This window comes from Propithecus coquereli, unplaced genomic scaffold (genome assembly GCF_000956105.1).
Source record: "Propithecus coquereli isolate 6110/MARCELLA unplaced genomic scaffold, Pcoq_1.0 Scaffold221, whole genome shotgun sequence".
NCBI classification, from domain to species: Eukaryota; Metazoa; Chordata; class Mammalia; order Primates; family Indriidae; genus Propithecus; species Propithecus coquereli.
This window is the reverse complement of record NW_012147301.1, coordinates 3,126,901-3,140,328: the sequence shown is the minus strand read 5'-3', so window position 1 is coordinate 3,140,328 and position 13,428 is coordinate 3,126,901. Positions and strand designations below refer to the sequence as shown.

At 38.4% G+C, this 13,428-nt stretch overlaps 1 protein-coding gene across 1 annotated transcript in view; it reads left to right on the top strand.

Moving 5' to 3' along the window:
• Positions 1 to 12,969, top strand: part of TRIP4 (thyroid hormone receptor interactor 4) — a 67,746-nt gene extending 54,777 nt beyond the window's left edge. The window contains exons 10-11 of the mRNA XM_012644830.1: positions 6,894 to 6,996; positions 12,664 to 12,969. Coding sequence (XP_012500284.1) covers positions 6,894 to 6,996; positions 12,664 to 12,731 — 171 coding nt within the window. The 3' untranslated portion in view covers positions 12,732 to 12,969. The remainder of the gene's footprint in view (positions 1 to 6,893; positions 6,997 to 12,663) is intronic.
• Positions 12,970 to 13,428: the final 459 nt, after the last annotated feature.

The window sequence follows — 13,428 nt, the reverse complement described above, 5'->3', positions numbered from 1 at the left end:
GGACTAGCCATTGTGAAAGTGAAACCTAAAATTGGTGCAGCCTTTAACTCAGAAGTCTTCAGCATTCTGAGGAAATAGTCTCAGGGTAGACTTCAATGGTGTAGGACCTCACAATGTATCTTTAATTGAGCAATTGTTGTTTTTTTTTTTGGTTTTTACTAGTTTAAGTTGGAGTGAAAGTCTATTATATGAAATTATTGTTATTTTTATTTTTAGAGATGAGGCCTTTCTATGTTGCCCAGGCTGGTCTATATGAAAATTAAGACCAAAAATAATTGTCATGAATAGGTGACTCCCAGTTAGGTCTTGAAAAGTTCAGCCAGAAAAGCTACGAGGTTAATTTTGGAGAAAATATACTTGTTTGCATTCTTTTGTGCATGGAGGTTCCAGTATAAGATTCCAAAGGGTACAGAAAATCACAGTGGAAATGTTACTGTGAGCAGGATGGGGCCAGGAAATCAGTGCTGTGTGGCTTCAACCACATTGTCTTCCACAAATGGCCGTAAGATCCATAAGCTTGCCTAGCCCTCATCCCTTACTTATTCTTTTTTCCTGGTGCATATGTGCATTGTCTCTGTAGCATTGAGTTGGAAGCCTCTGTCTTTAATACTGGGCACAGGACTTGAATTGGGTACTGGTACAAGGGATTTCAGCTATTCCACTGTGGCCTGCTGGTGTGATCTTTGCTTAACTCTAGTCAATAATACAGTAGTCATCTGGTCAAACTATTGTGATTGGTATATTACCCTGATGTGAGAATACTTTTATCTTGCAGTATAGTGGGGCCTGAGGTGCTAGTTATACTGTGAACACATTGAATTGCTTTGAAGAAAAATGTAAATGAGAACTATCAGCACAGTTGCTTTCAAGATATGGTTCTTTGGATCTGTTGTGCTTGTAGCCTCTTTATCAGACTCATTTCCTTCTCTCTTTCTGTTATCACGTCAATCTTCTTGGAGTTGGTTTTCAGCTAACTAGATTTCAGAGCCTGATTTAATGTCCTATCTAGATCCTCAAAGTTCAAACCAAGAAAACCAACAGCAAATATATATTCTTTGTTAAGGAGTTCCTTATTAATTGTTTGCTTTAGCTGTTAGTCCTCTGGAGACAGGTATAAGATATATAGGTCATATGGGGATTTTTTGTGAAGAGTGACATAGTTTAGGAATTATTGATCACTTCAGTAGAGAACAATGTGGAAGGTTACAGATTTGGTGAAAACGTCCCCATGTCTCTGAGTCAGTGGTGGTTGCCAAAACCTATTAACCTCTTTTTTTCTCTTATGAAAATGGCAAAAGAAATGTTTTCTAGATGACTGGTGAACAATTTCCCTCTGGAGAGGAGAAGAAAATGGCTGTTTAGTAATTATCTGTTATGTTAGACAGCTATGAAACTTATGAGGCATGAATAAAGAGTAGGCCCACCTCCCCCGTTCCTCAGGCTGGAAACCAGGTGAATAGGAGTCCTTGTAGGCAAGAACAACAGCAACTTCCTGAAGAGTCTTTTTTAACCAAATTTGGGTAGTTGCTTGATTTTAGAACTCCCTAACCTGTCTATTGTGCTATGTCAGTGACTCTTAATCTAGCATCCTCTCTAAATTGGATGTGACATCCAGAGTTTATTCACATTCTTCACCTCCCTTCTCTTAGTTTTTCTCTGGGTCAGCTGCAGTTTAGTCTTTTGACTCTCAGACCAAAATCCCTTACTTGTAAGCCCCTGACTTGTTAGTGTGTAATACGGTCTTTACTGTCCAGGCTCCAGTTGCTTTTCGGAGGTTCCGAGGCTCTTCTTAGCTGACTTTGCTTTAGTGCATTTGACAATGAAAATAATCCCTTCTCCCAATGCATAGGCCTTACTTTATTCCTTACAGGCTGCTTTGCTCCTCTTCTCTATTTTTTGTAAGCCCCTTGAAGTTCAGTGGTAGTAATGGGAAGAGGGATATTCCACATGGAACTTGAATTTGAGATTCAGTTGGGAAAGTTGATTTTAATGTTTATTGTGAGGCATGATGGGTCCAAGGAACTTGTTGTATCATTTAATTTGTCCATCATTTTTTCAGGTGTTCCCACTATTTAACACTTGCTTACTCTGTTAATATATGTCAGAGTAGTTTTACTTAAAGCCATACTGGCCACTCGCCCAGACACAAAAGTTTTAATTTAGTTTGAGGGAACACATTCAGATTAGCACCTACTTTTACCCAGAATTACAGTCCAAACAGTGTCCAGTTCCCAGCATGTGTGTATTCAGCATGAATGAGATAACCTTAATGCACAAGTTGGTAGATTCATTGCTCTTTTATTCAACAGATATTTATTGATTGCCTACTAGGTGGTTCTAGGTGCTGAGAAGTAAACAAAACACAAAAATCCCTGTCTTTGTGGAGCTTTCATCCTAGTAAGGGAATACCAAATAAAAACTTTATATAGTATCAGATGAAGGTAAATGCCATGGAAAAAAGGTAGGAGAGGGAGGTTAAGAGTGCCAGGTTTGTGGCGAGACTGGTGCTCTGATTTTAAATAGGGTGATCAGGGAACATTCACTACACAATTGACATTTGGGCCAGGTACAGTGACGCGTGTCTGTAATCCCATGTACTCAGGAGGCTGAGGCAGAAGGATTACTTGAGCCTAGGAGTTGAAAGCCAGCCTGAGCAACATAGTGAGACTCTGTATATAAAAACAAAACAAAACAAAAAAACCAAAGTTGACATTGGAACGAAGTTCTGAAGGAAGAGAAGGAGAAAGCCATGTAAATATCTAGGGTTAAAAGCATCCCAGGAAGAGGGAACAGGCAAGTGCGGAGAAGCAGAAGCAGGAATAACAAGGAAGCCAGTGTGGCTAGAGTGGAGTGAAAGTGAAGGAAAGGAGTAGGAGAAGGTGTCGGAGAGGAAATGGGCCAGATTATCTAGGGACTTAGATAAGGACTTAGACTTTAGAGGTCACTGTAAGGACTTAGACTTTTATTCTGACTGAGAGGAAGAGCCCTTGGAGAGTTTTAGACAGAAGAGTGACATGATCTGATACTTTTTTAAAAAAATAGCTCTGGCTGCTTTGTTGAAAATAGACCAAGAAGGAGGTTAAGGGCAGAAACAGACCACTTACGAGGTTATTACAGAAATCCAGGGAGACATTATGATGGCTTGGACCAGGGAAGTAGCCACTGAGGTTTTAAGAAGTGGTGAGATATTGGATATATTTTGAAAGTAGAGTTGACAGGATATCCCAGTGGATTGGTTATAGAGTTTTTGCTGTAATAACTAGAAGGGTGGAATAGCCATTTATTGAAAGACGTATGAATGAGAGAGGGGAAGGTTTGGAAAAGAAATTCAGAACCTTGATTTTTTTTATTTTATTTTTATTGTGGTAAAATAAACATAAGATAAAACTTACCATTTGAACCATTTTTAAGTATACAATTCATTGGCATTAAGTACACTCATAACATGTGCATCCGTCATCACTATCCATCTCCAGAACTTTTTCATCATCTCAAACAGAAGCTCTGTACCTTCTTCTTCCTCTTTTTCCTGACTCTTAGTAACCTCTATTCCACTATCTGTCTCTATGAATTTGTCTACTGTAGGTATCTCATATAAATAGAATCATATGATATATGTCCTTTTGTGTCTTGCTTATTTTACTTAGCATGATGTTTTCAAGGTTCATCCATGTTGTAGCGTGTATCAGAATTCCTTCCTTTTTAAGGCTGAATAATATTCCATTGTATGTATAATATATACTACATTTTGTTTTGTTTTTTTTTTTCTTTGTTGAGACAGTCTCACTCTGTCACCCGGGCTAAAGTGCCATAGCATCAGGCTAGCTCACAGCAACCTCAAACTCCTGGGCTCAAGCAATCCTCCTGCCTCAGCCTCCCAAGTAGCTGTGACTACAGGCATGAGCCACCACACCCAACTAATTTTTCTATTTTTTTTTAGTAGAGACAGAGTTTCACTCGTGCTCAGGCTGGTCTCAAACTCCTGAGCTCAAGCGATCCTCCTGCCTCGGCCTCCTAGAGTGCTAGGGTTACAGGTGTGAGCCGCTGCACCTGGCCACATTTTGTTAATCCATTCATTTGTTGATGGCCATTTGGGTTGTGGGAACTGTTGGCTATTATGAATAATGCTGCTATGAACATTGGTGTATAAGTAACTGTTTGAGTCCCTGCTTTCAATTGTTTTGGGTATATACTTGGAAGTGGAATTGCTAAGCCATATGGTAATTCTGTGTTTAACCTTTTGAGGAACTATCAAACTGGTTTCCACAGCAGTTGTACCATTTTACATTCACACCAGCAATGCACAAGGATTCCAATTTCTTCACATCTTTGCCAACACATTATTTTTTGTTTCTGTTTTTTGTTTTGTTTTATAGTAGCCATCCTAGTGAGTATGGAGTGGTATGTCATTGTGGTTTTGATTTGCATTTCTAGAACCTTGGAAAATTCATATAGATAGATTTTATTTTTTCACTCTGAGACAGAAGGAGTTCAACAAGGTTGTAAATGTAGAGAGAGATGAAGTCTGAGGTCTGACCTCTATAGCACTCCAACATTTAAAGGCTGGGAGATGAGGAGCAGCCAGTAAAGTAGCAAAACCAAGAAGAGAATGGTATCCTGGAAGTCAAGTGAGGAATGTGTTCAAGAAAGAGGAAGAGGATTCTGTGAAGTTCTATGGACAGATTAATTAAGAAGAGAACTGAAAATTGACAATTTGATTAGCAACATGGAAGTCAACAAAGACCTTTAATTTTGGTGGAGTGATGAGCGTGAAAGCCTGTTTATAGTGAGTTCAAGAGAAAAAATAGAAGAAGAATTAAAGGCAGGCAGTACAGATAATCTTTTGATGAATTTTGTTGTAAAGGGGGTATGATAAACAGAGTAGTAGCTGGAGAAGGATGTGGGATCTGGATAGGAGTTTTTATTTCATGTCAGACATTATAGAATGTGTGTTAATGGGATTGATCCAGTGGAGATGGAAGAATTATTGATGTGGAAGAAAGAGGAGATAATGGCTGAAACAGCTTTTTGGAAAAGCGACGAATTCCTAACAGCATTGTTCTTTGTTTCAAGGCTCTCTCAGCCATAGAGAAGGAAAAGCAGGAAAATTGAAGAGATGGTCACTGTGACTGCTGCTGCTTTGGCCTCTGTAGAATTAGGTTTGAAGATTTTTTTTTTTTTGAGACAGAGTCTCACTCTGTTGCCTGGGCTAGAGTGCCGTGGCGTCAGCCTAGCTCACAGCAACCTCAAAGTGCTGGGCTCAAGCAATCCTCCTGCCTCAGCCTCCCGAGTAGCTGGGACTACAGGCAGGCGCCACCATGCCCGGCTAATTTTTTCTATATATATATTTTTAATTGTCCAGAAAATTTCTTTCTATTTTTAGTAGAGACAGGGTCTCGCTCTTGCTCAGGCTGGTCTCGAACTCCTGACCTTGAGCTATCCACCCGCCTCAGGCTCCCAGAGTGCTAGGATTACAGGCGTGAGCCACCGTGCCCGGCCAAGTTTGAAGATCTTGATGGCAGCTTCTGGTCTTGTGCCAGAGCACCTCAGCATGGATCTTGTGTAGAGCTTACTTCCTTCTAATACCCAGCAATAACTGGGCCTTGCTTTTCTTGGAGTTCCAAATATCCAGAGAATAAAGAAAGAAGAGGAGATTTACCTTCCCATCTTTAGTCTTTCATTTCCATTATGAACATTTTACCCCTGCCTGTGAATATTATTATGACTGATACTTGATTTAAGTATGTGTTTTATCAAAGTACATACCATACCTGTTCTGAAAGCCATGGTATATGGCAGGACAAAAAGCTATCAAAAATCCCTTCTATTTTCCCCACAGCATCACTTAATCACCCCAGACAGGAGTGGTCAATAAAGAATTTTAACTGTTCACACTTCCACTAGTTCAAGAGAAATTTGAATTTTCTTACTTTTTTTTTTTTTTTTTACTGAAACCAACATTTCTACTTTAGAACTGTAGGTCTTTAGGAGACACATCTTAGCAGATGAATAAGAGTGGAAAATACGGGTAATTTCATACTTTTGATGGTAGTTATTCAGAGAAAGTCTCCTCTGGTAATGAAGTCTAACCCAGAAGTCTATGAATCATATTTGTTGAACATACTAAACATAAGACATCCCAAGATGAAATTCCAAATCAGTTAGGCATTGCCAGAGATTATTTTCTGCCAACACCCAGTTCCTTAAATTGTGTGGCTAGCATAGTCTTACTCTAGATTCTGTATCTGTTTTTATAGACGGAATAAAAGTCCTAACTATTCACACAGATTCGTTTTGTGATAAGAGATCCAGAGGAGCTTGTAAATAATTTTCAGAATTGCTTTGCTAGTTACCTTTTCACCCTAAGTAGGTCTGGAAAGCATCCAGCAAAACAGCTTTTGCATGTTCATACCTTTCTGAATGAATCATCTTCCTTCCCTTTAGTGAGAAAAGGGCTCTGTGTACTGTTTCTGGCAGAATTTCCACAAATGTTTTATTTTTCTTAAGTCTTTCAGTGCTTCACTTGAATTGAAATAGGAGGATGCCTGATGTTCCTGAAGGAGACCTCGGAGTCTCCTGACTCACAGTTGCTTATATTAAAATAATGGTCAGTTCTGATTCTTCTAGGAGAATGTTGGGCATCCCTTTTTTTTTTTTTTATGAAGTTGTTCTTACTATAAGAAGTCAGAGACAAGAGGTCAGACTGTATGATACTATGCTAAGGCCTGCAGAAAGATGAAGGTTTGTTCTTGCTTGTTGAGCATAATCCTCTTTACCTGTGAAATGGAGAGTACTATCAGAATGTTGAGGTAAAATCTGGGACATCCTTTGATCTCCTTGAAATTCAAAATTTGTCCCGACTAGCCTGAACTTTTTATTTTTATGTTTCACAGTTTCCAGACATCAGTCAAGAATCTGATTCTCCATTTGTTTTCATCTGCAAAAATCCCCAGGAAATGGTTGTGAAGTTTCCTATTAAAGGAAATCCAAAAATCTGTAAGTTACTTTTTTTTTTTTTTTTTTTTTTGTAAAGACTAGTCAGGTGCAGTAGTGAGAATGGGGGAAAGAGCAGTACAAAGAGTTCAATCTGTAACTGACTATGAACAATAGAGATAACTTACTACCTTTGGGCCAGTCTGTAAGTTGATCTTTAATGGTCTAATTTTCTTTTATTTTCTTGTCTTATATCTCAGTTGTCTGATATTTTAAAAATCTCTTTTTTACTTGGTTCTACGCATCCCTAGTGTTGAAGGATTAATATAATTACATTTCAATAGCTTTAATGTTAGGTTAACTACAATATAGCCTTTCCAAAGGGTACCTTGATCCACAGTTAATTCACAATGCTAGTGAATCACTCTAAACTTCTATTCCAGACCCCATTACATTAAAATGCTACTTGTCAGCCAAAAAAGTATGCTTTGCTTCACTATAGTGCTCATTAAAGAAAAAGTAGTAAGCCAATGCCAGTGGCAACATTGTCATTTATTGTTCTTCAGTATTCAAGAATAAGACATTTTAAGTGTTTATTTTTGAGCATCTGTTTTGGAGGTACCACTTCTCACATTTCCCTTGATTGTTGGTTCCTAGATTTCTGCCCTAGCCTTCTTGCTTTTCGTCTTCTTTTGGAAACCTCTTAATGATTTCTTTTTCTGTAACTTTTGCTCTTAGGTATTCGTGATTATAGTACCCTCCACATAGTCACTTCTCAGGAAGTGCTTATTGACTTTACTCTTTCAACTCATAGCTCTTCTTCAACTCCCAATTTCTCTTCTTCTGTCTAGTGCTAAAGCAGCCTCTTCTGTTTCAAAGCAATCTCAGAAAACATATAGTGGCGTCCTCCCTGCCTAACTTCCTTGGAAAAACAACATCAACAACTTTGTTCATGTCAGTTACTGTTTTGTGCCTCTGTGTCACTGCTATCCCATTGTGTGAACTGGATGATTCTGGGGCATGCATTGTCTTTACTTGTGCACAACTCTACCTCACTCTATACCTTATGGACCAACTAGCCATTTTATGAATCTTTTATATAGAGAAGTACTTCTCAAACTATAATGAAAATAAAAATCACCTAGCGAACTGTTAAAGCCCAGGCTTCTGGGCCTTGCTCTCAGGTGATAGGAATGCTGTTGGCCAGCTGACTACACTTTAAGTTAAATTGCTTTCAATCACAAAATGAAATGCCTGGAGTATGAATTTATATTAATGTATATTCACTGCAAAATTTAGGCAACCATCGTGATTAATGAAACATATGTTCCCGAGATTCCTACAAATCAGAAAATCTGTACCAAATTACCCTTAACTTACACAAATTACTTACTTTAGACTGTATTTTACTTGGTGGCCAAATGGCCCTGGAAATTCTTTTTTTTCTTTTCCACTATTTAGGACTTACATCTCCTATTACTCTCCCTCTTTTTTGGTTGTGGCATTCTACTCCTTCCTCCTCCCTTCCATCCGTACCTTACTCTAGGCACTGGTGACAACACAGGTGGTAGGAAGAAAAGGTGGTAAGTGTTCTTGCTTAGACCCACTATTTCTTGATCTTTAGTTCCACTTCCCTTTTCTTAGCCTCCTCCCCATCTTGGTTTTCATCTGCTGCTTAAGCTCCTGTGAGAAAATGTTATGTGTAAACAGAGTTTATATATTTCTCTGAAATGTTTTACTTTAGTAGTTTTTCTACCCAAAGACCCACCCTTCATCAAACCTTATCTCCATAAGGTTTAATAGGGGTGGGGGTGGGGGACTGATGCTCTTAGGAGAAAGCTTTAATAACTTCCTATCTTTTTCCTATTGTTTCTATTAGTTAATACTAGACCAGAAAAGTTAAACATTAGTCTCAATTAATAGGTAGGTAGTGAAAATTTTTTAAAAAGGAAGGAATAGGTTAGGTAATCCCTATATGTCTCAGAAAAAAATTTTTTTTTTTACAGACAGGCTCTTGCTGTCACCCAGGTTGGAATGCAGTGGCCTGATCATAGCTCACTGTAACCTCCAACTCCTGGGCTCTTTGACCGTCCTGCCTCAGCCTCCTAAGCAGCTGGAACTACAGGCATGCGCCATCATGCCCGGCTAATTTTAAAATTTTTTATAGAGATAAGCTCTTACTATGTTGCTCAGGCTATAAGAAAAAATTTCTATTGAGTCAGCCTACCCAACGATTTAGTCTGGTATGAAGTTTCTAGTCCTCATAACTGCTTACTCTTTTATTCTTCATTCTTCATTACCATCTCTAAAAACCTTCCACTCTGCCAGAATGCTCTTCCCTTAAGCCATAGGGGATACCTCCAGTAGTTTAGAGCTGGAAAAGTCTTTGATCCTGGTACAACACAGGAAAAGACATACTTGGCTTTTAATTTGAAATGCTTATCATATTTTCCCCTGGATATATTGTTACACCAAATGATTAAGTTCCATAGTATTAATAATATTAACACTCATAGCACTGTGGCTTAAATGTTTTTATGTGGGATGGCTTAAAAACCTAGCTACCCTTTATAGATTAGTTCTATGAAAAATATGTTCCAAGTTCCAAACTTTTTTTTTTTTGAGATGAGTTCTCGCTCTGTTGCCTAGCCTGGCCTCAAACTCCTGGGCTCAAGAGATCCCCCCACCTTAACCTCACAAGTACTTGGGACTACAGGCACATGCCACCGTGCCTGGCTTCAAGTTCTAAACTTTTGACTTGCAAATAAACTTTTAGAATATAATCCATTTACATGTTGCATCACAAGTATATATGTATGTATACATGCCTTAAAGATATATATTTTGATTTGTTTGTCTTTGGATGTGTAAACTTGAGCTTGCTTGACCTTAGAGTAGCTGTGTCTCTTGAAATTAAAATATTTCAGAAAAGAGCAATGTACAACATGCTATCACTTGGTTGTGTGTCTGTTACAATTAGTAAATGCAAAAAAGTTAACTATAGTAGAACGCATAGGTTGAGCACTTAAGGAGATAAAGGAAAATATTTCTTACTTTTCATGCTCCATAAACTCATGCAAATATTGTGTTATATTTTATGCAAAGCATGTGAAAATTCCTGTGAGAGTTATGTCGATTGATGACAAATACTTTTGCCCCTTTTAACTTCTTGCTTATCTGCTACACATGCATTTGATTTTCTCTTGGCCACTATGATTGAGGATGTGGTTTAACACTGATATGCTTTAGGCACTAAATATAAAAATATTGGGGCAAAACAGAAACTAAGCATTGTCACTCTACTATGAAGAGCATATATTGTATGTCACTGTAGTTCACTATCCAGATCCCAAGTCTTGACAGCCTGGGCTGAACTAGAACTCAGAGCTCAGATTTCCTACAATCCGAGGACAGCCATGATGACTACTTCTTCCTGCAAGCCAAGTCCCTTGCCTTTATGGCCACAGCTGCTACTATTAACGGTCACTCTGGTAGATGTTAGGGCTACAAAAAACTCCTTTATTGTAAGTTCACAGATTGCTGGCACATGTCTCACTTTTTTAGGCAGCCCAGAGTATGAAAGAATTTCTAAATCCATGGGAATGCCTTAGAAATCCGTGTTCCTCTCATATCTTCTTCTTCCTATTAGTTTTCCATTTTATGACATCATCATTGAAGGCAGAGATTATTTTGCCCTACCATTGAGTGCTTTGTTCTGATGGGTTGATCTTACATGAGTTGGTCTCGCTTGAGGGCTTTCACAGTCAGACTGGAGTTTTCTGAAACTTAGACTTGGAATGTTCTTACACAGTAAAGCTTTGAGAATGTGAAAACAGTTATGTCTTTTTTAATATGAGGAATCTGAAATAAATATAATTAAAAGACTTGCATGGGGTTTTATGGTAATTTAAAGGTAAAACTGAGACCATAACTAAGAAACACAACTCCAAGTCTCAGCATAAATAACACAACCACTCTTACCTTTTCAGGAGACTTTGAATTTATGAAGCACTTTATCATATATCATTTCATTTACAGGTGGAGCATCCCAAATCCGAAAATCTGAAATCTGAAATGCTCCAAAATCCAAAACTCTTTGAGCTCCAACATGATGCTTAAAGGAAATGCTTATTGGAGGATTCCAGATTTTGGATTTTTGGATTTGGGATGCTTAACTGTAAGTATAACTGGCCACCTTCTTTGTCTAATTCATTTGATGAAAGCATTTATTGAGCATCTGTCATTTCACAGTCACTATGGTAGCATTATGGAGATACAAAGCCTTACTTGCCTTATAATAGGGCTCTTTGCCAGATTGTTGGCATGTTCAGGTTTGCAGCCAGGCAGCATAGAGTATGAAAGAACTCCTAAATCCCTGGGAACACCCTATGCTCTAAAGCCCAAATTAAAATCAATACCATTGTATTTTTGTGGAATGGCATTCAGAGTATCACTTAGCGATGGTTTCTGAGGAAGCCCAGAAAAGGACTGTACTGTTATTGCAGAAGCAAGTGTAATAACCCTAAAGAGAGAGACAGGGGTGGGACTTAAGAAAACAGACAAACTTGTTAGGCTGAGGTTACTTGTTTCACAGTCTCCTTGTGCAGTGGTCGGGACATGTATTCTTAACTTAGTTGGACAAATGAGAATACTGAAGCCCAGAGAGATGGAATGACTTGCTCCAGGCCATACCGCTAGTTAGTATCTGAGAAAGGTAGACTAGAACCTGGGTCTTCTGACTTCTATCCAGTGGTCTTTCTGTTATACCTCATTGCTGCAACGAATGAAAATGACAACAAATGAGAAGCAATAGTTCTGGGTATGGGCCTGTAGTATACCTGGCTGCCCTTGAAAGTGGAGGCTCCCTGTTTTTTGTTTTATTTTCGAGTACTGAGACTGAACTGTTTCTATTTTCAGCCATCACTATTAAATGAGACTTTTTGTGAGAGAAAGCAAACTGCAAGCTTTGTTCTCAGAAGACAGGAATTCTGTTAAGATCCTTCTTGTGAGATGGATGATTCCTAAGGCTGTTACCCTAAGCCAAACTCTATCCCAGTAGATCTGAGGAGTCAGAGGTCAGAGACCAACCACTTCAGTAAAGTGGTCTCACTAGGGTCACCTGGAACAGGAAGTTTGCTTGTTTTCTAAGTTTAACACTTAGAAGAGTCATACAGCCTATGACCTTTACCCTTCTTAGCTGGTGATAGGGGCCCTTTGTCAGTAAAGCATTCATGTGAATTCTACTCCACTGTTTGAGGTCACTCCCCCTATTAAGTGTGAGGCTGCTAAAGGGTGAGTTGAACTGCTTTTCTCACTGTGAAAGGAGGTTCATGCATTATTGCACTATGCTCAGCCAGTTAACTGGTCAGGGGAATGGGTTTCCCACCGTGTGAAATGCCTTCCTTTATTACATGTGTATATTCCTAAAAATTTTGCCTTAGCATCAGACACCCTAAAAAAACATGATATGTCTTTTCTAGTAGCTACAAAATTAGAAATATTAACTTCTTAGATTTTTTGGGCAATACTCATTTTGTGTGTGTGTATTAGTGTTCCTACTTCTTCTGCATTCTTACAGAATGAAACTCTGAAGTTTGGAAGTGTTTGAGTCCTGAAGCAAGATAATTGAATGTGACAGGAACACAGTAACTAGAAGACCTGGGAGGCCACAAAAGATTTGCATTGCAAATATAAAAAATAAATAATGAGACTTCTTTTTCTCCCTTACAGGGAAACTGGATTCCAAGATCCATCAAGGAGCAAAGAAGGGGTTAATGAAGCAGAATAAAGCTGTCTGACACAGGAGAAAAGGAACTATACAGCATAGTGAAGTTTTGTACCCTAAAATTGCTGTCCAGTGGTCCTTTGGAATTGAAACAGTAGAAATCTAAAGACTTGGTATCAGGCTTGAATCACTCAGAATTTAAACTCTTAACAAAATCTGTATATTTTTCTTAAAGAGTGGGGTTCTTACTTTATGTAGTGGGTCAAAATCTTTGAATACATTCTTTATAAAAACCTATTTTAAAAATTCTAGGTCTTTGACATTTTTCTCAGAATGGTATCAGAAGAGAAAGGAACAAGTTGGAAATTGCTTTCCTCGCTGAGACTTGTATTTGTAGTTAGGAAAATTTTTAACCTAGGTTAATGATTTTTTTGAGGGGCCCCCTGGGTTTTAGTTTCTTTTCAAAATGATAGTCTGGCAGAGTAATAGGATGTTTGAGTAGTCCTGTGTTTAATATAAACCTGTGATGGGACAAAAAGGTTTTTAACAAGTTTTTTGTTCCAGTCCAATGTCTTTTAAAGTGAACAGTCTAAGTGAAAAGCTGAGTAACCCTCATTGGCAGATTTTTTTTTTTTTTTAAGAGATTATCTGAAGAAGTGTTTCCACTTTGTTCTTTGGTTTGAGAAGCCAGAACATGGAAGGTTCAGTCTTGGAGGAGATGGAGCCACCTGCTAAAGCAGCATGAAGCTGCCCTATTTATTTTGTTGCAA